Genomic DNA, 27,219 nt, shown 5'->3' with positions numbered 1-27,219 from the left:
AACCTCTCTCACGCACGAGGGTTACTACCAGAAAAACATTCCTTTCTCTGGCGCAGAACACTAGTCGGAAGAATAGTATAGAATAGTTAAGCAGGATACGGGGGCTCTAATCGCATTGCAAAGTGCGCAAGTGCACCGTACCACTAATCTATGAGGAAATAATAAAAGAAAGCGGTTTGTGATCCCGTCTACGCTTAAGGCGGATAGAGTGAATCTCCCTAATGCACGGGGGTCACTATCAGAGAAACGTTCCCTTCTCTGGCGCAGAGCACTAATAGTAGAAGAAAGAAAGAGAAGCTTATAATTAAGGATAAAAGGGGATTATTAGGAACGTGCGCTCACTGTTCAATATTAACGTAATGTTTTCCTCTATTCGTTAATTGATCTCGCGATGCGATGACAACAGTTGCAAGTTGTGTTAATTTCAAAATTTAAGATTCTCTATAAGGGTAGTATGGTCAATCAAAATTCACTACCCGATAAATGGTTCTAAAATCCTTTATTATACATGCAAAGTATAATTTCGATTCTCGGTACAATATTTAAAACATGCAATGTATTATTCTATTTCTCTCTTGAGTGTATTATTCTATTTCTCCAGTAATTGGATGCATTATAATGCGTGTTAATTTGTGAATGATACAGAATTCAGACAGACTATTAATAACTTACGGAAAATTGCAGAATTGTCGTGGCAAGCTGTTTGAAGGTTTGTTACGACGGATGCACCCAGCGGAAACTGTCGTCTCCAGAATATCTTTTGTGAGTCAGTACTCACAAAAGGTATTCTGGAGACTTTACAGAGATGCGCACTTTTTAATTAATAAATTTGACTGCTCTGCGGGCGCTCTTTAGATAGCTCTTATATATTCTCAGATTGCGTTAGAGACATTCCAGCACGAAGTGTATATAAACTAACATGACTCCGAATTATTTTTCCACGAAGTGTTATATAAACTAACATGACTCCGAATTATTTTTCCAGGAACCAAATGTAAACAAACATGACTCCGAATTATTTTTCCAGGAACCAAATGTAAACAAACATGACATCGAATTATTTTTCCAGGAAAATGTAAACGATCAGCTCGATCGGCATATAAAAAAAAACGGATTCCGTAATTTGATATCATGGATGCCTCCCTCGTGATAACTGTCGAGTCATTTGCGATAATTTTCTCCCGCCCTAGGCACTCGCGGAAAGTCCACCTAATTGTAGTTTTGTACGATTCTCTTTTATATGGTTGCCGCGCATAGAATTTACTGCTGTAAAAATAAAATAACTGTGTCGTTCGCGAGTTATAAAATTACGTATTGCATAAAAATTAAATCAATGTCTTGTGTGAGCTCGAATCACCCGACGAAGGCGCTGTTCGGACATATTATTGTCGCGCGCATTTCCGAGGTACATATCGCCCCGTCGTATTATTTGTTAATGTAAGGATTTTCAGTGTACTCTTTGTCATTATGAGATTCGAGACTCGTCGAAATGTGTTGCATCATCAACGGACAATCGAGATAAGTGGATGTAGTGATTCAATTCGAAAGGCATCTGTATTGTTCTCTCAATTAATTCTTGTTGCATCACTTTTCGATTCCTTCTCTCTTCCCCGTCCCGCGAATTCCCCCCTCTACCATCAAATCGACCTGCCGGATTATCGTATGATGTATGCGAATTTGAATCGTGCTGCACGGCCAAGCTTGAGATTTTTCTTCCTTGTATGATCGAGTGGCACACGTTCGTGCCTGGGGGTAAGGTCCAATCGGACACATTGCCGATTGGTCGATTAAATAAAAAAATTTTTGAGGTGGCTCACTAGAAAATTCCTAGGCATCGGCTGATGTGAATGGTGTGTCCGATTGAAAATGTGCGCATCTGGGACGCTCCCGTGCCTGGCGCCCAACAATTAGTGAATTACGTATGAGAGACCGTTCTCAAGGGCGGCGGTCACAACATATGTATGTTTAACGTTCTGCAATTTTCTATAGTACACAAAGAAATGTATAGTTATTATACTTAAAATTGTTTGACGAACACAGTGAGTATAAGCATTATTGCTACATTTTCCGTATTTCAGGAATTACGGGTTTTGTCATTTTAGTTTCCTAAAATTTTTAGTTTCCTAAAAATCGGGAATAAATGTTTCTATTGAATTCTAATAAAATCTAATATTCTAATAAAATCTTTAAATTAAGCAATGCTTGCGTTTTAATTTCACATATTGGATTTAGTTTTCCGAATGCTTATATGCTTACAGCATCCGTAAGATTTTATAAGTTTACGTAAATCTTATGGTTTATGACGGACATGAATATAGGGTGTCCGTAAAATATACTATATAGGTGGTACGCGTGTATTTTACAGATAGTATCTTTTTAAGAAACATACAGAGCAAGATGTGAGTGTATTCATGTATGTCGGTGATGGCTCGTCGATGATGGATCGTCATCGCTTAGTATTCTCTATTCTTTCATAAAAGCGGTTTTCCCTATTTCTTTCCTTATTTCTCGTTTTTCACAAGAGCTCATGATTTTTATATTAAATCGAAAGAGGGGGTAAATTGATTATTATTTACTATGGGTATTTACTAATAGAAATTTACATCAAATGTTTACAACAATTAACCTTATGAAATTTTATTGTTTATAATTTATTTTATAACAATATATTTAGTTGGTCGATAACCTTTTACAATAAATAATTATGAATATCTCGAGAACGGAATGTCGGATCGATGTCGGATGTCTTTATTAGTACATTCAAGGGAGTAAGGGGAGTTACTGAGAGAAAGTTGCAAAATTATAAACAAATGGAATTATCTCAGAAACTATTGGTCGTATTAAGAAAATTTAAACGTAGTATTTTACAATTAATTTAGGATATCGAATGGCATTTCATCATTTTGATTTGTTATCAGGGGATCACCATCTTGAAATTTTACAATTTTGAATTTTCCGAAAAATCTTTTCTATGCTCTTGTTATCATTACTAAATTGATCACTTTGCAAATTTAAGTTTATCCCGTTATTCGCAGAATTTTGGGTGACGTCATGGTCTTATTTATTTGTGCTGTAAGAATTAGACGACCGTAAGCGGTCATGAAAGAGATTCGGAATATAAACAGCTAACAGAGAGGAGCCGTCGTGGTCGTGCAGACTAAGTGTCGGATTGGTAGACGAGGGATCCCGAGTTCAAATCCAGTCGGTCTCCGTTAATTTTTTCCGAATCTAATAGATATCTTTCAATCTCAGAAGTGGGATTCAGCCTATGTTACCTCAGAGAAGATTCAACCTATGTTACCTGACAAGTCGATCGTTCAGGAGTGAACGGAAAAAGTCGGGGGTAGTACTCCAAAGTCGTTGTCGGTCGTTCAAGAGAAATGAACGGGAAAAAAGTCGTGGAGTAGTACTCCAAAGGAGTCGTGTCGGTCGTTCAAGAAAGTGATCGAAAGTCGGGAGCAGAAGCTCCAAGTTTCGGATAAAAGTCCGATAGAGGAAGACTCGGTACATTCGGGACGAATGTAATACCAGAATGGCCGAACTGTAAGAATTAGACGACCGTAAGCGGTCATGAAAGAGATTCGGAATATAAACAGCTAACAGAGAGGAGCCGTCGTGGTCGTGCAGACTAAGTGTCGGATTGGTAGACGAGGGATCCCGAGTTCAAATCCAGTCGGTCTCCGTTAATTTTTTCCGAATCTAATAGATATCTTTCAGTGCCTTTTCGAAAATTTTATTATTATTTCCTTGTTATTATTCCCTGTGAAAATAATAATCTTGTTAACAATACCTTTTTATCTTATTAATGTATGAGAGTTAAGTTTAAAGCGAAATCAAAATTTGATTCAGACCATCTGTTGGCTTCATTAGGAATTATCTATCGGTAATATAGGAAACTTTATTCGTGCGACATCTATACGCCATATGACAAATAGCTCCATAAGACATCTATTGATAATGAAATAATTACTTCCAAATTTTTAGGTAAGAGCTTTAGTATTGTCCAAAATTAAGTTATAATATTTTATTGTTATTATTACTGATTGCGGTCGTGTATAAACAAGTAAAGGTTAGGATGAACAAAAGTAATTTTACTTATGACGATTATTCCATCGGTCCAGAAAAGATGTGACGCTTTTAATAAATATTTTGTTTTAGGTTGGCAATATAATAGAATAAAAAACGACGGGACGTCACATCATCATGCCAGTCAAACATTCACCGCTGTGGCGAGCACGAGGTTTCGGACGAAACAGCGCAAGCTACATTTTACAACGAAGCACGATTCGCAATTAATCTTGGGGAGGATCTGCATTTACCAAGGGACTTGCTATCAGCTCTAGCAAGGGAATTTACATCGTACCGCAGGCCCGGAGAAGGTATGGATCCATGCCGCACAAAAAGTCAGGTTATCTACACCTATGGCGAAATGCCCGCACATTTAACGTAGTCGAGGCGACGTTATACTAAGTAACTTAAATCCGTAAACCATTCCGTATATAGCCGACTTAATAATTAACCTTCCCGCTTAAAATAAACACGAAATCATAAAAAGACGCATTATTCGGCGAATGTCAAGAAACCATCTGCGTAAGCTCTTAAATGGCCGGGAACGCGGAGAGAATAAGCCGTCACATTTTTTTGCAGCGGTTGCGAAATTTAGTAGGCGGTAACTGCAAAGATTCGATAGTACGCAGCCTATTCCTGAAGCAACTACCCGAGGTCGCGCGAAGTATTCTCGCAGTCTCACCGATGGAAAATTTAAATACGCTAGCTACTCAAGCAGATCGAATCATGAATGCTATCAGACCGCAAGTAGCAGAGATTCATGCTAAGGAATAAACTTGGTTCTTCGATTGAAGCAGAAATATGTGAGCTGCGACACATGATAGAGAAATTGTCAATGCAAATAAGAAACGGTCGTTTCAAGATCGTGCGATAAGACGGATACCGTAGAAAATCTCAATCTAGGGACAGAATTAACGATAGAACCAACAATAAAGGACGACAATATAATTTGTTATTATCATTCGCGGTTTGATAATAAAGCACACCGTTGTCAAGAACCGTGTATTTTGCAAAAGAAAAACGAAACGCAGGAAAACTAACCAGGCCTAAGATGGAGGCGACTCTCTGTACCAGTGGGGATTCGAGAGAATACATGTATATATTGTAATATACGTATATATGTGTATCATTGTATTGTTGATGTGTTATTCTAAATACGTTATTTGCGATAAATATCATTACATGCTTCGGTAGTCGAAGGAATAAGATGCCTGCTCGGTAAGCAGGAGATCCAGGTTCGATTCCTAGCTGAGATGGTATTTTTTCGCAAAATAATTACGAGTTTTCATGACTAGTTCGTGGTCGGGCCCTGCCGTAACGCACACCCTCCCTTCTTATTTGGGCTATTTATGGTCTAAAACACCTTCGTCTTCTAGTCACCAATAAAAAAACGGACTCTCAGTTTCTAGTTTGTTCGATACCGGATCGGACATTTCAGTATTACTAAAAAATGGAATAAATAGTGCATAGTACTACTAACTTTTTGCTTTTTGCCGTTAATGAATCGAAAATTCCGGTATATGACAGCTGCGAGTTATAACTTAATTTAAGATTAAGACGCGATTTTACGTGGAAATTTATTATTGCGGGCATAGCCATTCCATATTGGGCGCCGACTTTTCATTTCAACCTACTAGTTGATTTAAGAAACAAAAGACTAGTCGATGGGCTTACGAGCCTAAAGGTAGGAAAAATAACATCCAAACCAATATCATCGGTATCCACATTGAAATAACAAAACACAATCTGTATACAGTTACTTAAGGAATTTATTGATATTACTAAACTGACATAACAAGACAAAAAAAAACACAAAATCGAGTATCACATCATAACAACTGGCTTACCTATTACAAATCGCGCCTATTACCTATTACAAATAGGCGTTTATCGCCAGAGAAATTAAAATTTGCCAAACAGGAAATCGATAACTGGGTCGAAAATGGAGATTACAAACTAGGATGTAGACAATGGGTCAACGCGATGCACATGGTTGAGAAAAAGAATGGAAAATAAAAAATATGCGGAGACTATCGACGACTCAACAAAATTATGATTCCAGATAGGTATTCCATTTCGCACTTACAAGATTTTTCGTACAAATTGCATGGCTGCACGATATTTAGTACAATAGATTTGAAGAGGGCATATCATCAAATTCCAGTAACAGCAAATGACAAAGGAAAGATAGCACTGATTACGCCCTTTGTTCGAATTCAATGTCATGCCATTTGAACTTAGAAATGCAAACATTTCAGCGTTTTATGGATATGGTACTTAAAGATTTAGACTTTTCCTTTTGCTATATTGATGATATACTGATAGCTTCCAGAACAGAGACAGAACACAGAGGACACTTGAAATAATTACTGCAAAGACTACTAGGAATACGGACTTAGCATCAACACTGAGAAGTGTATTCTTAGAAGCGGAAGTTCAATATCTCGGTTGTACAATCAATAAGGATGGCATTAAACCATTGAAAGATAAAGTGGACGCAATACTTCGCATTCCGAAATCTCAAACAATTAATCAGTTACGTAGAATACTCGGAACGATTAATTTTTATAGGAGATTTTTACCGTCAGCAGCGAAGATTTAGGCACCATTGTATGCCCTCACCTTAGGAGTACAGAAGAAGGATAAACAATTAATAAAATGGAACGAGCAAGCCGGACAAGACTTCGAGGAGTATAAAATGCAATTGGCTGAAGCGACACTGTTGGCATATCCAGTCAGAGCTCCATTAATCCTTACCACAGACGCATCAGATATGGCTATAGGAGCCGTCTTGGAGCAAGAACACAACCTATTATCAACCATTAGAATTCTTTTCCAGGAAACTGAATGAAGCCCAAACCAAGTACAGTGCTTACGATCGCGAGCTTCTGACAGTCTATGAAGCTATAAAATTTTTTAAATACATGGTCGAAGGACGAGAATTAACTGTGCGCACCGATCAGAAACCATTAACATATGCTTTTCAGTAGAAATCAGAGAAAGCTTTACCTCGACAATTACGTTAATTCAGTTTTATTAGTCAATTCATCAACCGTATAGAACATATAAAAACTGGAAACAACAACATAATAGCTGACACTCTCTAGAATCAACGTGATAGACATGCCAGTAATAGTTAGTACACAGGAATTAGCGCAGGAACAACTTATAGATCAAGAACTTTCAATTCTATTACAAGGACACACAGCATTTACATTAAAGAAATTACATTAAAGAAATTAGATTAGATACACAACGATCTATTGCGACGTGACAGACAAAATAAGAATTTAATTCAATCTCACTTTGCAGGAAGGTTCTCGATATCATAGACATATATAATAGACTCAGCATTAGCTATATATATCAGTCCTTGACAAAACGGTGCGAGAGGCAAAATATAAGGGAAGTTCTCTCTTTCTTTCTGCGCAGATAAGATGCGCGATGATCTATTGACAGGTTATATGACAATCGTGATGGACAGTTATATTGTTCTTTATAGCTTTACTCTATTAAAACTTTCTTTCTCGTATTCAATAAACTTAAAAATATATTATTTCATTTTAAATATAAGTATATTGCTACGGATATCAGATGATTCTCGAATAGGCCATTTTTATTTGTTCAATAATGCACGCGCAGTAAAGGACAGATATTCCCCGATATTTTGCCTCATCTTGGCATCAAAGCAACACGCTTGCAGAACGATTCATCTGGCCGAACATAAATTAAGACATAGCAAACTGGATTAGAACCTGTCTATCTTGTCAACGTTCAAAAATTCAGCGCCACGTATGACGATTCCAAGACACATCGACGTTCCAAATGACGTTTCCATCACATCTACTTGGACATTGTGGTCCACTATCATTATTTAAAGGTAATAAATATTAATATTGCCTAACGATGATTGATAGGTGCACTAGATGGCCGGAAGCAGTATCTACGCTGGATAGGTCAGCGGATACTATCGCTACAGCATTCTTTTACACTTGGTTAGCTCGTTTTGGAATACCGGTAATAATAACAACGGATCGCGATAGCCAATTCGAATCCCTGATGTTTGAAGCATTAGCAAAATTGATTGGAAACAGAAGAATTCGTACCACCGCATACCACATGCAGTCCACGATATAATCGAAAGGTAGCATCGATCTCTAAAGACAGCCATTAAATGTCACGCAACGCAAAACTGGATAGATGCACTTCCTGTCGTCTTATTAGGCCTGAGAACAGGATTCAAGCATTCAAACAGCTTCAAACAGGATATCAACGCATCAGCAGCAGAACTAGTGTAAGGTATTACACTTCGCTTATCTGGCGAACATTTCGCTACAGAAGAACCTACTGGATACCCACAAATGTTTACTGAGAAATTCCGAGAGAGCATGAGAGCAGTCAGATCTGTATCTACAACTCATCACACCAAAGAGAAGTCATTTATTCATAAAAAATTAAAAGATAGCACGCACGTATTTGTACAAGTAGATAGACCATGCCGCCCGTTAGAGCAACCATACGATAGCCCATCCTATTATTATAAAAATTAATGACTCTCTTTACAGAATCAACTTCAAAGGACAACCAACAACAATCAATATGGACAGGCTCAAACTAGCATTTATGAAATCCGTAGAACTGCAGTAGGATTCACTTAGAGAGGAAACTCTGCAATCAGGATCTATGGACCAACTATATCAATTCTCCAGAAAGACAGGTTTTTATCTTGAGATTCGGGGGCGAGTAGTGTAGCAGATCTGGACAAGGATCACACGCAAGCAGCGTCATCACAGCCTGCGATCAATGCGTTTGGGAATGTATTTTTGGATACAATGTGGCCGGGATTTCCTGATCTCTTTCTCTGTCGAATCGTCACAGCGTGCGGTCCAGTAGTCTCAATTTGTAATTGAAAACCCTTAAAATCTTTATTATAAAAGAATAAAGTCTTGTTATATATTCAGTGAACATGCTTAATAATTTATTATGAGGAACAGATCTTAAATCCCCATACTTTTTTTGGATGTCTTCTCGGGTGAAGAGAAACAATTAAAGTGGCTTTATGTCAGGCCGTCCAACGATATATCCGATAACAGGTTAAATTCATGTATTCCGTAATAAATCCGTTAAATGTTTGCCATGGGAAACCCGGCGGAAAAAATGGAACGAAATCATTCTGATTAGTTAGCCTCCCATCATGTTTCCTTTCCATTACTATTCCGTTCCGTTATTTTCTTGTTTATGGGAACGCATCCTAAGGATTTTTGTTACTACCAACATTGGGTGCTTTCCAGCTACGGAACACAGTGATACACTGTGTGACACAGTGTTACAGTACATACAGGGTGCTTTCCAACAAGGAGAGTTTGGTGTTACACAGTGTGACACAGAGAGACACTGGTGTGACACAGTAAGACATAATTATAGAGTTTAATTGGAACACATAAGTTACTAAACATGCTCACTAGAGAGATTATGACGTAGAGAAGACGCATCACGCATAAACATGAGCATATTTTTTTCGTTATCATCCATTATTGCCAGTGCATTTTTTGAAGAATTATTGATACATACTGAAATAAATTTAAGTAAATTATATGTATTGATTATTTTATTCCTGGCTACAAAGCGCTTTATTTTATATTTGTAAAATAACTATGATCTTTTCGATTTGACATTACATGGAATCTCATTCATTTCAGATGAGTATAATTCCTTTTCTCTTTCAAGGAAAACTTCTTCTCCTTCTTTCTTTTCCTTTGAAACAAGCATGATGCTTAACATTGTAAGGAAGGCCCTCAGGGGCGTCAGCAAGTTTAAATTTTTTATTTTTCCCGCGCAGTAGCGCGCAATGCGGCATATTTTGATATTAACGCCTATTGGTTGAAAGACCACGTGATGTATTGCGATTGGTTAAAAGAGGGCGAAGAAAAGAGAGTAACAGGGGTACGCAAAAGAGTGAGTCGTCCATTAATGGTGAAATAAAGAAGTAGTAAAGAAGAAGAGGTATGTGTGATTGAATGTGCCTTTTTTCCTTTACCATCTCGCGCAACCGATAATAAGCTATCGATTGCTACGACCAGAGTTAGAAGATTGTCCCTCTTGTCATTTGACTCTCCCGAGAGTTCGCAGTAAATTTGGTTTTTAGCACTTGCGTTCTTACAACATCATTTAATATAAAAATAATTTCTTTACAATATCGACAAAAGAACATATCTGCAATAAAATTTAATCTAATAGAATATGTACTAATAATGGGTCATCAATAAATACGTAATGTTTTTAAGCTTATATAATTCGTTAAATAAAAAAAAAACTGAATATTGATTACCTAAGAATTTCCGGGTTCGGTACTATGTTATTCGAATGCGACGACATTTTTTTGCAAATAAAGAATCCTTATCACTATACATTAAATAAGGATAAATGATGCATTATGCACATCATGCAAGAAACGGAACGCATCCAAAATGACAATAATGATCGGAATATATATTAGTACCACACTTAAAAAAAATAATTTTGCTCGATATGTTGGCGCTATTGACGTCCGACACGGCCAAACTTAGGATCGAGCTGTGTTTCGCAGTGTCATTTTGTGTCTCTCTGTGTCAGATAGAAAGCACCAATGTAGACACTGTGTTACACGGTGTTGCCTGTGTACATTATTGGAAACCCCATGTAACTTTTTCCCTAGGACGGAAACGTAAAAAGTGAAAAGTTTCACATGAACTTATGATCATGTACGATTTTGCAGGATCATGTAACTCTCTCAAAAGTGAAAATGTAAAATTTTTCACTTTTTCGCCATGTACCTTGGTGGCGGAAAAACAGAAATCTAGGGAATTAATAAATATGCTTCGGAATTAGAGAAGATTAGGGCTGTGTTAGGATTAAATGTACGTAGTACATATACAATTGGTTATTAAAAGATGTATATAATACTGTGCCAATAAAATAATTTTCATTAGCTATAAAACCTATGAAACTATATTTCATGATTTCACTTTCCATGCATCCAAGCTACATACATAATCGCTGTACGTGAAAAGTTTCACATGAAATATCAAGGTGTGAAAAATGAAAAATAAAAAATGAAAAGTGAAAAATTTTATGTAAAGTTACATGATTGATCCCTTGATGAATGTACGAAATTGAACTGCACATGCGCGAGCTAAGTAAGTAACCAATCATAGATCTGTTCTTCGATTCTGTACTAGACTGCACTAAAATGTTCTATCTTGCTTTCATCAAGTTAAATATATCAATTAAATATATATCTATTTTGTTTTAAGTACATTAAATGTATATACTTCCTTTCTTTTTCTAACTTATTATTAATATGCTAGCATCATATTTAAGATATAAATTAAATAAAAATAATATAAATATGATATAAATACGTAGCTAATAATGAAAAATACTCTATAGACAATATAAAATATAAATATTAAAAATAAAATATAAAAAAATAATTTAAAAAACATATATACATAAAAATATATAAATATTGATTAAAAGAAAAACTATATTATATTATTAACTTTGATAAAAAAATTTCATAAAATATGAAAAAAATATTCAATATAAGGAAAGTAGTATATAAAATAAACGTTTGTATTTAATTAATATTATTACTTTAAAATAAAAACATAAATGTAAATATGTATTTCTTAAATTTATAAGATTTAAAAAATATAATTATTTATAAAATTTAAAAATAATATAAAATTTAATGAATAAATAGAAATGCAATAGTAAATAGGTATACAATAGTAAATAGGTATACAATAGTAAAAAATATTTTTATATAAAGAAAAAACAATTTATTTTAAAAGCATTATAAATATACTTATACATATATGCAATTGCAATTAATGTCTAATGTCTAATGTTAATGTCTAATGTATAATGTCTAATTTACTTTTAGAATAAGAACAAATAATAATTTTCAAAGAAAATAACGTTTTTTTAAATTTTCAATATTCTAAATTTATAATAAAGAAATCTAAATAATAAAAAAATCTTATAATAAAAAAAATGGAAAATAATTAATTTGTATAAATCTTTATAAAGATTAACTATTTTCCAAAGAAAAAAATAACTCTTTGTTCTTAGTTTTATTTTCTCTCATTATTCATTGAACTATTCATTAATCAATATTCAATATTCACTCAATACTGAACACTTCTATTTATTTTCTTTAACATGCCTTAGTGTCGGTTCACAATAGGTGATTTAAGCTTTAAGACGTAAGAAATTGACCAATTATAATCGAATATGAAAAGACTAATCATAGTCGAGTATTCTTTTCATATTCGATTATAATTGATCAATTTCTTACTTTTTAAAGCTTAAATCACTTATTGTGGACCGACACTAACAGAATAAACTCTTTATGATTTTACTTTATATGTCAGACGTTTGATACCGCTAGTATGTTGGACATTTAAATGACATAGAACGCTATAGAAAAACCCGAGAAGAAATTGACAGAAAATTAGTTACGTGATTGGTTAGCTACTTAGCTCGCATATATGCAATTCAATTTTACATGCTAAAATCGGGAGAGTTGCACTACTGTATATACTGTAGTTGTACACTGTATTACACAGTGTCGCCTGTGTACATCGCTGGAAAGCTCCCCTCTTTTTTTATGGAAATTGTGTAATCGTGTTACTAATCCATGGAAACTAAAATTATTTTGTTTAAAGGATTTTGTTGGTACTAACATTATCTCCTCCATTTTTTGGGAAATTGTCGTCTAACCTGATTTTGATCCAATTCTTATTGGTTGAGACTGCGCATACGTGATGTTGTTATCTTTCTTTTTACATCATGATGCGGTCCATACGTGTAATGGAACGCATATATAGTCAAATTCGTGGCCTAATCGGCATCGACTGGTAATCTCGGCTATTTGCAGGAACAAGAAGAAGAGTATAGGCAAAGTATCGAGCTATATTGATTATCATTCGTGGAATATATTGCAAGGTTATTTATAGTACGCGACAATTACTTGACAATGAATATTATATCTAATCGTTTCACATCCTGTGTAAGTTGAGCAATGTATTGAAGAAGCGAACATATAAAATTTATTGAATTTATTTTTAAATTTATTGAATTTATAATTATATAAATTAAATTAAATACATAATGAGATACAAATGTTTCAGATCAGGCCGCTTATGCTTACAAAAAACGTGTCGATAAGTTGCTGCAGGCAGAAAGATGATTTTCAAGATTTAATTCATCCAGAAAGTCAGGAACCCAACATTCCACGCTATGTAGAACGTGAAGGGGAGAATGCAAATCTTAAAAGAGCTCGGTATTGTATAATCCCAATCGTATTATGATATACGAATAACGAATAATTAATCATATCAATTGACTAGAGACAAAAGCAAGAAATTTCTTTTTAAATTTCATGTTACAAATACCATATTGCATCTTTTACAATCATAGCTACAAAATCAAATTTAGATTTAATTGATCACTGATCATTAGAATCATTATTTACAACAAATAAGTGTACAATCAAACTACGAAATAATATTTTTTATTATATTCTTATGACAAGACTTTATTCTATTTATTATTTTAGATTAACGTATCAATCACGTAAACGTGGAATGTTGGAAAATGGTCTACTTCTTAGTACATTTGCAAACAAGTATTTGAATACATTTAATGATAAACAATTAAGTCTATATGATCAACTTATCAACTTACCAACCAATGATTGGGATATATTCTATTGGGCGACTGGTGTTAAACCAACTCCATCTGAATTTGATAATGAAGTGATGGACTTATTGAAAAAGCATATTCAGAATGAAGATCGACAAGCTAGAATAATGCAACCAGATTTATAGATAATATATATTACATATCAAATACAGTATCAAGAAAATATAGTAGTATAAATAAATTTAAAGTTAATATACTTTATGTGTGTGTGTGTGTGTGTGTGTGTGTGTGAGTGAGCGTGAGAGAGAGAGAGAGAAAGAGAGAGTGTCAAATTCACACCTTTAAAAACAATAGAGAACTGAATTCTTATATGAAAAAGTTTATAATCCTATTATTTCTGTATAAGACTTCAAAATAATCAGATGCTGTAAATATATTTAATTTGATTGAATAATGTGTTTATAATGGAATTATAAACATATTATTCAATCAAATATAAATATCTCAAAAAATATTTTATAAAAATTTTATGATTATACATATTTATTATTTTACATATATATTGTTACGACCGAATGGTGATCCGCTCGTCATTGCCTTCGGAAAAATCAATGTTTTAAAACAGGATTGTTCCCTGATGACTGTGTCCTTGATTGTTCTGTGTAACGCGCTGTTTCAGAGACGTGTCATTATTCCGCGCGTGGCTCATCTGCATAACGCGATTCGTAATCATGACTGCCGCGAGCGCGACAATATTTAGCGATTACTTAGACATATAAACATAAAATGATTTTGCAATTCCAATAAAATTTATTTTATTCATTAAGATGATTTAAATGCCACAGAAAACTTCAAATATCATATTCCAAGACATGTACAGAGACATTATGAATTCGCAAACTCCTTAAATAATTTACAATAAATAGAAAAAAGAAACAATTAGGCAATGTTCATGTATCTATTAGGATTTGCACGATACTGTGTCGTTTGACTGAAACTTGCGAGTCCTACTTCTTTTTTTATAATTGCGTTATATTTTGTTGAAACTTTTGATGAGTTTCTCGATGAACCTTTTCCTCTCCACGCACTATAAATAAATATAAAGAAAATGATTATGTACAAATCTAAAAACATACGGCTACACAATTTTTTATGTATATTTTTTTCTATGAGAATCTCTTAACACATAATTATGTTTTATATACACAAAAAGAAATACATGATCATATAGACACGCGCATATTTTTCTTTTTCATTACCTCGAGCTATTTCGTTTATATTTTTTATTAGTACTATTACTATTGCCAATCTTCCGTTTTTTGCCACGATTGCTGGTACTACCGCTACTGTAAGAATAGTTGGAATTATTGTCATCCCAGGTATTATCATCATTATTATCATTATCATCACTATTCTGCTCATTATTTTCATTTAACAATCCTAAAAATAATAAAATAATTACACAAAGTATTATTTTATAACATTGCAAATTGTGTAAGTACCGTACCAATTTTTTCTGCCGCATATCTTTGAGTAACGTTCAAAAGAGTTTTGCCGTATTTAATAAAATTGGCTTTAGTGACATGTGGTATTTGTAACATGGCTTCTTCAGTCTCCGGTAAACGCTGGCTCATAGCTCTGATAGCTACCATATTCATGATAGAAGAAGCGGAAACATCAAGTGCGCCAGCGATTCCTCTTATTATTGTCATTAACTCGGCGTAACAACGATCTTGCAATTCTTTTATAATACCATCGATTTTTTTTGTAACTGTTGAAACTGTGGCCACACCACTTGTAGATTTATTCGATTGTCTCATTGGAATTTGTACCTATTCAAAAGATAATAAAAGATAACAAGAAAATTTTTTATATGCTAATATGTGTATACTTGGACATTTAAAATATCCAAGATTATATTATAAACCTATTCAATATATTGTATTCTATATGAATAAAAATAGATACCTTTACATCTTTTGTCATAAGTTCGTTTGCTTTTGGCCCGATTTTTACATATGCACAAGCAATTTCATTATTAATATACATATTTTCTTGTAAATATTTTTGCAATACCATATAATGCAAAAGGCGTTCTATGTCATTCTTATTCCATGATTTACCGCGACCATATAAAGGATGTTTTGTAAGACCTACGATAAAATTCTTGTTGTACTACATTATACATTAAATATGATATAAAATATCCAATCTTTCCATTTTTTTATTTTTTTTTTATTAATGTTATAATAATGAACATAAACCTGATTCTCTAATTTTTTTCAGATCACAGCCCTTAAAAATATCTGTTAAGAATACTATTGTAAGTTTGCATTTCTTTTTATTATTAATATCTCGTACAGCTTTCATAATCTCTTTTGCATCTTCGGTAACGTCTAACATTGTAATCTCCCCCTAAAATTATTAATTATTAATAATTTCATTTAACAACAACTTTATATTTTTGCTGAAATAATTATCTGTCTAATTTATATGATATACCTTGCATCTGCAATTATCACACGCGGTTATTTTATTCGAGATACACAGTTGTCTATCAAATATCTCTCCAAAATAATTAAGCTGTAACGATCTACGACAATCTATAGTATTTTCACAAAATGCTACCATTTTAAATAAATTGTCCATGTGTGTACCAATGACTTGTGGACTTGGATTATCCAATTCAATCATTTTTCTGATCCTATGCATATCTGCGTAATGATAAAACAAAATACAATCTGCTATTTCACCATCCCGACCAGCACGGCCACTTTCTTGATAATAGCCCTCTATGGACTTTGGTAGGGCTGCATGTATTACAAAACGCACATTTGGTTTATCAATACCCATTCCAAAAGCTATAGTTGCACAAATAACATGTACCTGTGAAAAAGTAATGTATGTAAATGTAATGAAAAGTATTTGTAAAAAAAGCGCATGTAAAAATATAAATTTATATCATAAAACGTAACGCACATGTACATACACTTTGATATACTTTTTTTTTAACATTTCTATAATTATATTTCATGATAACTTCCTCTACACATATATTTATGTGCATGTGCGCATAGACGTGCATATGTACGTGTATATATATATATATATATAAACAAATATACTTCGTCAGATATCCATTTTCCTTGACAGTTGCTTCTTTGACTATCCGTGAGTCCTGCATGATAACTCAACGCTTTAATACCATTTTTCTTCATATGTGCAGCATAATCATCGCAGTCTTTACGTGATAAACAATATACGATACCGCAAGTATTTTTAAACTTTGTCATTATCATAGCCACAACTTCGTCGGAACAATTTTTTCCCTTCTTCGAGATTATGCTATATCTCAAATTGGGTCTATTGAAACTCGACATAAACCTAAAAATGAAACCATCACAATTATATCAAACGCACGCACGCACGCACGCACGCACGCACGCACGCACGCACGCACGCACGCACGCACGCACGCACGCACGCACGCACGCACGCACGCACGCACGCACGCACCAAACATACCATTTTGGATTAGTTAGACCTAACTGATGCAAAATATCTGTTCTGACACGTGGTGTAGCTGTTGCAGTTAATGCCATTGTTGGAACTTTAGGGTAATTGTTCCTGAGACATTTTAGTTTTTTATAGTCTGGTCTAAAATCATGACCCCATTGACTAACGCAATGTGCTTCATCAATAACAAATCTCGCCAATAATTCTCTCTCGTATAATATAGTTAGAGCATTACAGAATTTTTGTGAGGCGGAAATTTTCTCTGGCGTTACATATAATATCTTGAGAGCAGGTTCCTTTTTGGAAAGTTCTCTATATATTGCTTCCGCTTGATTATCTGTTATAGAACTGGATAAATGAGCCGCAGGTATCTATAAATTTAAAATCAAGACTGTAAGATAATATGAAGCGATACAACATGTATTTTTTTATATTATGTCATTTCTCTTTTATTTGCATATCTAATAAAATTTTCTCTTACATCAAGCGATATAAGTTTCTGAACTTGATCTAAAATAAGACTTTTCAATGGTGAGATAACAACTGTTAATCCAGTACTTAAAAGTGCAGGCAATTGATAACAAAGAGACTTTCCGCCTCCAGTTGGCATTAAAACAAAACAATCAAATCCCAAAAATGTTGCATTAATAGCTTGCAATTGATTTGGTCTAAAAGTATATAAACCAAATCTTTGCCGAAATATCTAAAATAAAAAATATATGATTAATGTACAATATTATATATTCATATTAGTGTAATCCGAATGTATGTATTCCCAGATATATATTTGAATTACTTGTTATAATGGCATTATATTTGCTTAGCACAAATAGAAATTACCAAATATATATTTTATGTACCTTTAACATTTCTTGCGAATGTGAATATGTTGTACCGTCAAATTCTCCACTAACACCATCATTTTTATAATTACCAATGAATTTTCCATATTCCACACTATCTTTTTCGGATTTTAATTTTGTTTTATTGCTTTGTATTGCATTGTATTGCTTATTCTGTGCCATATTATTCTGATCTGGCCAATCTACAGATGAGATTAAAATGAGCTATATCAGTGCAACACATGCTCGCACTCACGCCATACATACGCGTATACAGACACAGACAGACCCCCTCCTCCCACATACCTACCTATCCGTCCGTCCGTCCGTCCACTCACCCACCTACCCACTCACTCGCTCACTCACTCACTCGCTCACTCACTCACTCGCTCACTCACTCACTCGCTCACTCACTCACTCACTCACTCACTCACTCACTCACCCACCCATCCACTCACCCACTCATCTACCCACACACCACACACACACACACACACACACACACACACACACACACACACACACACACACACACACACACACACACACACACACACACACACACACACACACACACACACACACACACAAAGCTACATGTATAAATTTTAAGATACCTATAAAATCATTTATATTGCAATTTTTTTCTAAAGCTGGAAATTGTTCCAATTCTTGTGTCAAGATTTCGACATTAGCATTAGATGTGTGGCAGATATCTATAAAATATTTTTTTCATTAATTCTAAACAGATAAACTAACTAATAATTTATTTATTTTTACCTTGAGATTTATTTATATTAATCTTGTTATCTAAATTTCTTTGCGTAAATATATTTTTTTCATTATTTAATGATGTTTTAATATTGACGTTAAACATATCCTTTATGGAAACGCATTCAGAATCCAGTGAGGAATTCATTGGCTTAGATATTTGTTGATCCTTCTCCCACATTTCTGCTATTGTTCTAGAAACTTCAGTACCTAATACTGTTTTAACAGGTCTTTTTAATTGAAAAGTGCTCTTTTTATTTGGAACTATGGCTTCAGGTTGTTTAATTACTGATACAGCTTCCAAGTTATTATCAGATTCCTTTGTATTTGTATACGATGATTCTATTACATTTGCTGTATCTTGATGAAAGTCCATCTTAGGACTTATTAAGGTACTCGGTATGTCAAAATTATTAGAGTTATTCATCAGGCAACTTTCAGACACACATGAGATTGGTATTTCAATTGATTTTGATGATGTAGATCCAGATGTTTCTGGAGACTCAGATGCAGTATTTTCTTTCTCTGTGTATAACTTTGATAATTTTGTTTGTATTAAACGTAATTTAGCTTTTATATGTCGAAGCAAACTTTGCAATTTTTTGAAAGAGTTTGAATCAAACTTTGGGAATTGTTCCAATACTGGTAATGGAATCAACTCAAGTGCAATACAAAATTTGTCGAGAACTTCAATTTGAAGTTCCTGTAAATCTTCACGTCTTTTAAGCAACTTATCTTTTGTAACCTAAGTACAATAACCAAAAGGAGATATCCCCAAGTTAAAAGGAATAATATATGTGCATGTGCCAATGCATGTGCATATATACATACTATAGATGCATGTGTATGCACGCGCGTGTAAATATATCAATTTAATAAAAAAAAAACTTACAGGTATTGTGGACATTACTGATTTCTTTTGAACAAATTCAATCCATGAACTTAGCTGTTTATTTAAACCTAAATCTTTCAGATTCAATTTAACATCAGGACCAACCCAATTTCTTCTTGGTGATCCGTGACTATTGCATTTTGAATTAGGGCTATCGGTATCAGAATCTGAAATTATAGTATTTTTTTCTTGTTTATTAGATATTATATTACGTTTTTTAGAAGTCCATAGATGTTTATTTTCTGTGTTTTTAGGCATTATGTCATTGACCTCGTTAAATTTTTCTTTGTTTTCTTCTAATGATGTACTGATAGAAGACAAATATTCATTACTGTAATAATTAGTTTGTGGAACAATAGCTTGTTTCCTTTCATCTTTTTCTACTAATACTTCATTTAAATATTCTATTTTATTTAGATGTAAGTATTTTTTAACATATTTCTTATCTTCTTCACTTTCAGAAGACTCAGAAATTTTTACACAGTCACTACTCTTTTGTGATAAATTTAAAAGATCGGATCTTTTTTCAGATATTTCTTTTCTCTCTATTGAATCTTTAACATGTGACCCCATTTTATAACAAAGTGTCTCTGGATGTGTCTTAAGTGGATTCTCCCATGTATCTGAACTATCTGAATTATCCTGTGATTTAAAATATCGTAATAATTATTAGTTATTTTGTAATAAACTATAAGTGTTTTATATAACTTATATATTGACTAGAAATAATACATTACTGTTTTTTTTATCAAATACTATTATAATCTTACAAGATTTATGATTGCATCTATTGTTAACAAGTCTCCAGCTATCCTTTTTTGTTTATTAAAACATGAGTTATTTGATAATTCATTATTTAAATCAGCTTTCTCATATGTCACTGATTTTGGTATACTAAAAAATATAATTATTAGTTAAAATATTTGAAAAAATATTAATAAAATACAAGATGGTAGTATACAAAAATTCATATATATCAAGATTCATATATCTTGGAATACTCTTGCAAAGTTAGATAAATTTTTCTTACCTGGTCTGCAGATTGTTTTGATTTGTTTTCATAAAAAATCCCACTATTGTAGATTGATTATCCTTTTGATCAAGCATCATTTTTTTTGGCATCATTATATAAGTTTAGATAACTGTAAACAATTTGCAAAGCGTCTTTATTTGAATACGTCATTATTAAAACTAGTCCTTCGCATATGTAAATACGTAAGTTTTATTTCTTAAATAGCTCAGCAAATATATTACACATACAGAATTGATATAATACACATATCGTGCAGTATATAATCACATGACATAAAGGTTAGAAAAAAAAGTACTACATTTATATGTTTACATTTAATAACAATTTAAAATGCCAGCTCTAACAAACAAAAGAAGAACAATTCAAAATCCGGAAAATGCTAAACGACAATGACAGAATGAGTAGCATCGATTTACACAATGGAGATTGATGCGCCCGCCATTAAATTAAGGCTGGATGCAGACAGGACGCGGCAATGCGGTAGCCAATCACCGTATTGTTTTCTGATATATAACTTTGTTGCCGTGTCCTATGTGCAACCGGCCTAAGAGTCGGTCGGAGACAGCGTGGAGCATATACTGCGTTTACACGGCGACGTTAAACCGATTTAGTAACAACCATAGTTAGTAATTTCTTATATTTAATTGGATCACAATTTTAGATTTAAAAGAATGTACCAATGTACCAATGTACCAATCTAATGTGAGATTTCACTAACTATAGTTACTAAGCCGGATTAATGTCGCCGTGTAAACGTAGTAATTGTCTCTCGTGAAGACGCAGCCTCTCGTGGCACAGTACAATGAGGAGCATAAATAAGGTTCTTTTTCGGTGTAAATAAGAATAGAGCGCGTCATCCTTGGATTGTCGTTACATCTACTTTCGAGGATCAGCATCAAAGACTGAACGTATCTCAGTTTCTGCATATATATTGCCCGCACGTAAAAGACTTTAATACTAATTATTTATGCAATTATTATTTACATACGATATAAGAATTATATTTTAATTAAAATATAATAATTATATTTTAATTACAATTATTATACTAATTATTATACTAAACATCTGTATTATTATTCTCCTATTATTATTCCAATAAACACAAACTATAAAAATAATATTTCAAACATTAATAGTAATAATTTAAACATAATAGTAATAATTCAAACATTAACAAACAGAAATAACAATTGTTAATAACAATTAGCAATTTATATCTAAAAAAGTTACAAATTATTTAAAAAAGCATACATATAAATTTATTATATAGAATTAATTTATTATATGATAAAGTATATGGAAATATGCAAATTAAAAAATAAAAAAAAAATACAATTGATAAAACAATATGTTAAATAGTAAAAGTATTGTGAATACATAAATAATATATTACTTGTTAATAAATTTTTTTAGAAAATATCATTAGTATATCTTTATCAGTGTTAATTCTATAAAATATATAAAATATAAGTATTATAATATGCAAATAAATGAATGAATAGAAATAAAAAATTCATAAATCATAGACTTTTACACAAAACAATATAGATTTAGAAAATAAAGAAATAAATATTGATAAATATTAATAAATATAATTAAAAGTATCATATTAATAAAATAAAAGATACAATAAACATGAAATAATACAATAATACAATAAACATGAAATTTAAATGCAGATGCAATGTTAAACAAACAAGATGCCTTAACTTTTAATATTCATAAATTAATATTTTATTTATTTCTCTCATACAACTCATCAATCATTAATTCGTGCCTCAGCTCGATCCATCTCGAACCAAGAAAAGAGCAGTAAAGAAAAAAATTTAACAATTAAAGTTAAATTTTTTAAAGTTTAATTTTTTTATAACACCTATGAGATGTATGTTCTCGCCACTTTCTGTTGAATGTTAAATGCTTATATAGGCATCTCATACTAACAAAGGAAGAAAATGTAGAAAAGTAAGACGGAATATCCGTGTCCTGATTGATTACATACCTCGCTCGCGCATGTGCAGTTCATTTTTACGTATGCTGAAATCGGGAGAGTTGCGTTATATATATTGTGCTCGTGGAGACGCAGCCTCTCGTGGCTGGCTGCGAATTAGGCTGGTTCCCCATGCAGCGGGAAACCGCTAAGAGTGCCGTCATATGCGGCATAACTTGCGTAATCTGCGTATTCTAGTATTTTACTAAAACGTGCCATTCTGAAAGCCTTCTTTCACATAGAGCGTATTTCAAGAAATGCGTAATTAATACAACCAATTGCTGATTAGGGCTTCTGTTGTACTTTCTAACAGAAATACTAAATTAATTTGTGATTAGTTTTTGTAATCTGCGTATCTAAAAAAGTACGCTTCATGGAGAACCGAAATTTTATATGAAGTGTATTTTTCCAGATACGCAGATTACAAAAAAAAAAATCACAAATTAGTTTAGCATTTCTGTTAAAGATAACAGAAACCCTAATCAACAGATGCTTATGATAATCCAAGTTCGAGTTAGTTTCACTAGGACCAAAAAATATGATACACATAACCATCTAGTATCTTCATGAGTCATGACAACTCAACGCTGTCTTATATTCCTTGAGTTGAGTTAGCTGTGATTAGCTGGTAGAAGATATTAAAGATATTATAAGTAAAGTAATTTTGCAAATTTAAAATATTTATATTATAATTATTTATCCTATTTAACATTATTGTCATAAAATTAATAAAATGTTATCTAAATTATTGTAATATCTTAATATTTAATTAAAACTTATATATAATTATGTTTATTAAAGAGGCACATACCAACATTATTTTCTTTTTTCATAAATATATCTGCATTAGACATTTTTTCTTAAAATCAGATTTGCTTGCGTAAATAAACTAACTAATTCAACTCGAAGAATTAAGACAATATATAAATAATATATAATATTATTTATAATAGCTTCGATATCTTCTATCAGCTAATCACAGCTAACTTAACTCAGAAAATATAAGACAGCGTTGAGTTGAGTTGTTATGATTCATAAAGATATTAGATGGATATGTGTATTATATTTTTTGGTTCTAACTAATGGAACTAAGTCGAACTTGGATTATCATAAGTAGAGACACTATAATAAGTTAGAGATACTATAATAAGAGACTGGCCACGACTCTGATCCGCCAATCAGAGACTCTGATCCGATGTTTTGGCTAAATCTTGCGAAAAAAAAATATACACCATCTCACTTTAATTAATAGATATTTTTACTTTACATGTGCATTGATTTAAGTGTATTATGCATGTATATTTGTGCATATGTATTAAACACGTAGAAAGCGTGATAATATATTATTAAATAATAGATACTAAAATTGCAAAATATAATCATAAATTAGTTAATTGTGATAAATCAATATAAAAAATGGGTGTTCACTTTTTTACTTAAATTTTATTTTATATTGTAATAAAATTTTTTTATAATAAATATGTATAATACATTATTGTACATGTATGTACAATAATAAATATGTATAATAATCCTTTCTAAAAAAAGGCATGACATCGATACTTGCATCTTTCGATATTTCCTCGAAATTTATTGTTGACGCTTTTCCGCGATGGATTTTCTCACTGCATTAACTTTGTGAATAGCTATCATTGATTTCATAGAGGATCGTTTTGACAATTGTGTATCAAAAAGTTAAAAATATTATAATGTAACAGTAGTATAATAGTATTATATTAATTTTTGCTCTTATGTTGAAAAAGATAAATAACGAAAAAAAAGATAAATAAATAAATAGTAATAAATTTAAAATCGTTAATATTAAAGGAAATGTATTAATAAATACAATATATTAATAAATATATTAATAAATTGGTAATATAATTATGTAAAATAAAGTTTTCTAAATATACACATTTTATTATCTTTAAAACGCTTATGTTTTTAAATTATAATATTACAATTTAAGATTAACATAGGTAATGTATTTAAAAATAAATGGGAATAGCCGAAAGATGGCGGACCAATCAGAAGTTGCTTTTTTGTGACCAGCCTCTTATTATGGTTGCGTTCCGTTTCGCGCATTATGCGCACGAATGACATAGAAAACGTTCCGTTTCACTCAATTTGCGCATAAACAGAGCTTAGAATTCCCTAGATCCCCACCACCTGCAGCGCATAACGCACGCATCAGCTACCTCAAGTTCAAGCTGTAGCAGCTTATGCGTTTTATGCGATTGTGTAATTGCATATGGCGGTTGTTGACATTGTGAAAAGTTTTGAATTCTAATTTTACATAAAAGTGTCAGTGTAAAGATATGGAAGAGACATTATTAGAGTTCCCAGTCTTCATTAAAGAAACGCAGAGCGTCATCACATTATTTCTTACTCAGGAAATAATTAATAAAGTTCAAACAGGTAACATTTAGTCGAATATATTTGTAGGTTATATAGATTACAACAAATACAAGTAGATCATTTCTTACAGAAAAAGCTTTTTGACAGTAGTAAAAATATTCAATTGGGTTAGTTTTCGGTTTTTGAATTAATATTTCCACTACTTTCAAAAGTATTTTTAAAGGGATTATATTTTTCTATTTATTCAATTATTGGCTGTAAATATAAATTATATTAGGAATACTGTTGTTACAGATCAAAAGTTGCTGCAATCGCTTGTAAACAGAGAAATCAGTAAGCAGAATAATTCTACTGACTTCTCAAGTTCTTTAGAAATTAGTCAGCCTTCATCAGCATTGTCTGAAAATGTTGATTCCGAAGAAAATGATTGTTCGACGAATACAAAAGGATTTGTATGGTCTGATGCTGCAGTATATTTACTATTAGAATTGTATCGGGAGAAAGAATCCGACTTCAATTCGGGATCTAAAAGAAATGCTACTATTTGGGCTGAATTAGCAGAAAAAATGAAAGAAAATTTCAACGGAAAATATGCTGTAACTGAGTTGCAATGCTCTGTAAAGATGTCTGGTCTTAAAAGAACATTTAAAAACATAAGCGATCAAAATAAAAAGAGTGGAAATTGTCGGAATACATGGGCCTTTTATTTGGTAAATTGATTTCTTATTTCTGTAAATAATGTATTAGAAAATGAAATACAAATTTGATACTGTTAATTTTATATGTAATCTATTTGAATTTTGTAAATAATTTTTTACATAATTGATTTATATAATCTAAATAAATGCTTTTACATAATTATAATTTTGAAGGTGATGGACTCAATTTTTGGGAAAAAGGCTTTTGTGATACCACCTGCGATTGCATCAAGCGAAGGTCCAGTTAAGCCAACAAATGTGACAGAATCACCTTCATTGCCATCTAGTAATAATAAATCAATAAGATTTCAATTCTTTATACATTCTTTGTCTGCATGCTTTAATAATTAATTTCTATTTTAGATCCAAGCAAAAAGCGAAGAGTTGAAACTGTCCTGAAGAATTTCATTGATGATATAAGACAAGATAGGAACATAGTAATAGCCAAAAGAGAAGAAGAGAGGAAAGAATATGAGAAATTAAAAGCACAGCGGTATATCGAGCGTAAAGAAGAACAAAGGAAAATTCATGAAGAGAAAATGGAGATACAAAAATCATTGATTGAAATTATGAAACTTTTAATTGAAAAGCAAAAATAATTTTGATACCTCTATATTTATCTATAGCAAAAAGAAATAGTCCTATAATTTCCGTAATGGCATTGTTTCGGTGGTATGCCCTACATTCTATTTTCTATGTGATAGCTAGTTTGTAACAAGTCTGTGATCTATCGACAATACGTACAAATGATATTAATGTAAGAAGTGATATTAATTAATTAGTAAAAACTATAATATTTTTAGTTATACTCCTTTACGAAGAAAATATTTTTGAAATCAACGATATCATCCTATATGTATTTAATATTTTAAATATTTACATTAAAATAATATTTAGCTTATGTTATTTTGTTTTTATATTATTTTTAATTTTATATTACGAGTATTTTGAAAATGAATTTAAGTTTTATGTTTTAATTACTAAGTTAAAACTTGGCGTTCATTTATAATTTTATACTTATATAGTAATAACTTCAATACGCGAATTATAATTTTAAAATGGCCAAAGATATATGGATTCAGAATAAAATAACTGAACAAAAACAAACGTTTATTTGTTTATTTGTTTTTTACTTAATTATTACTTAAATATATTTTTATTTTTATATACACACATGTTCAGTATTACATATATTTTAATGTTATATTTTCCTTGGTAAAGCATTCATAATTACATTTCTTTTAGCATTTCCTAATTCAACTGCATTATCATGTAAAACAGGTATTACTTCGTCTTCATTTCTATATATACTCATCAGTTCAATTATATCGTTTTGCAAAATACAAATGTTATGTAATACA

The 27,219-nt window shown here is 32.0% G+C and overlaps 3 protein-coding genes and 2 long non-coding RNA genes across 7 annotated transcripts in view; 4 read left to right on the top strand and 1 right to left on the bottom strand.

Annotated features, from left to right (window-relative positions):
- The window catches only part of LOC148937832 (uncharacterized), a 94,681-nt gene extending 90,499 nt beyond the window's left edge, over nucleotides 1-4,182 (top strand). Inside the window, exon 3 of the long non-coding RNA XR_016137858.1 lies at nucleotides 4,159-4,182. This is a non-coding gene — a long non-coding RNA (uncharacterized LOC148937832). The remainder of the gene's footprint in view (nucleotides 1-4,158) is intronic.
- A 3,632-nt stretch (nucleotides 4,183-7,814) lies between these two features.
- Nucleotides 7,815-9,028, top strand: LOC148937831 (uncharacterized). Its single transcript, XR_016137856.1, has 2 exons — nucleotides 7,815-7,948; nucleotides 8,069-9,028. It is a non-coding gene; the product is annotated as an uncharacterized LOC148937831 (long non-coding RNA).
- Nucleotides 9,029-12,455: 3,427 nt separating this feature from the next.
- On the top strand, nucleotides 12,456-13,999 carry LOC105428646 (succinate dehydrogenase assembly factor 2, mitochondrial). 2 transcript variants are annotated; one of them, XM_089085527.1, is made up of 3 exons: nucleotides 12,456-13,123; nucleotides 13,250-13,396; nucleotides 13,673-13,999. In XM_089085527.1, exons 2-3 carry the CDS (start codon nucleotides 13,257-13,259, stop codon nucleotides 13,941-13,943), a joined length of 411 nt encoding a protein of 136 aa, XP_088941653.1. In that variant the 5' UTR covers nucleotides 12,456-13,123; nucleotides 13,250-13,256; the 3' UTR covers nucleotides 13,944-13,999. The 2 variants fall into 2 exon arrangements, with proteins under 2 accessions (XP_088941653.1, XP_011639372.1); XM_011641070.3 differs by having other exon boundaries at nucleotides 12,461-13,123; nucleotides 13,245-13,396.
- Nucleotides 14,000-14,548: 549 nt separating this feature from the next.
- Nucleotides 14,549-21,281, bottom strand: Blm (Bloom syndrome helicase). 2 transcript variants are annotated; one of them, XM_089085526.1, is made up of 16 exons: nucleotides 21,125-21,281; nucleotides 20,810-20,921; nucleotides 20,550-20,673; nucleotides 19,780-20,421; nucleotides 18,897-19,632; nucleotides 18,734-18,832; nucleotides 18,135-18,319; nucleotides 17,756-17,977; nucleotides 17,284-17,645; nucleotides 16,884-17,142; nucleotides 16,261-16,644; nucleotides 16,023-16,173; nucleotides 15,727-15,911; nucleotides 15,266-15,590; nucleotides 15,018-15,104; nucleotides 14,549-14,845 (listed from the first exon to the last, which is right to left on the bottom strand). In XM_089085526.1, exons 2-16 carry the CDS (start codon nucleotides 20,902-20,904, stop codon nucleotides 14,778-14,780), a joined length of 3,924 nt encoding a protein of 1,307 aa, XP_088941652.1. In that variant the 5' UTR covers nucleotides 20,905-20,921; nucleotides 21,125-21,281; the 3' UTR covers nucleotides 14,549-14,777. The 2 variants fall into 2 exon arrangements, with proteins under 2 accessions (XP_088941652.1, XP_088941651.1); XM_089085525.1 differs by having other exon boundaries at nucleotides 15,018-15,198; nucleotides 21,125-21,280.
- A 3,719-nt stretch (nucleotides 21,282-25,000) lies between these two features.
- On the top strand, nucleotides 25,001-26,460 carry LOC105428662 (uncharacterized). The gene is made up of 4 exons (XM_011641090.3): nucleotides 25,001-25,220; nucleotides 25,455-25,870; nucleotides 26,033-26,144; nucleotides 26,222-26,460. The coding sequence occupies exons 1-4, from the start codon at nucleotides 25,121-25,123 to the stop codon at nucleotides 26,455-26,457; spliced, it is 864 nt and encodes a 287-aa protein (XP_011639392.2). The 5' UTR covers nucleotides 25,001-25,120; the 3' UTR covers nucleotides 26,458-26,460.
- The last annotated feature ends 759 nt before the right edge of the window (nucleotides 26,461-27,219 follow it).

The sequence above is a fragment of the Pogonomyrmex barbatus genome, unplaced genomic scaffold, assembly GCF_055798465.1.
Source record: "Pogonomyrmex barbatus isolate J1 unplaced genomic scaffold, ASM5579846v1 scaffold10, whole genome shotgun sequence".
NCBI lineage: Eukaryota > Metazoa > Arthropoda > Insecta > Hymenoptera > Formicidae > Pogonomyrmex > Pogonomyrmex barbatus.
The sequence above is the reverse complement of the archived record's forward strand: the minus strand, read 5'-3'. Positions and strand labels throughout refer to the sequence as shown.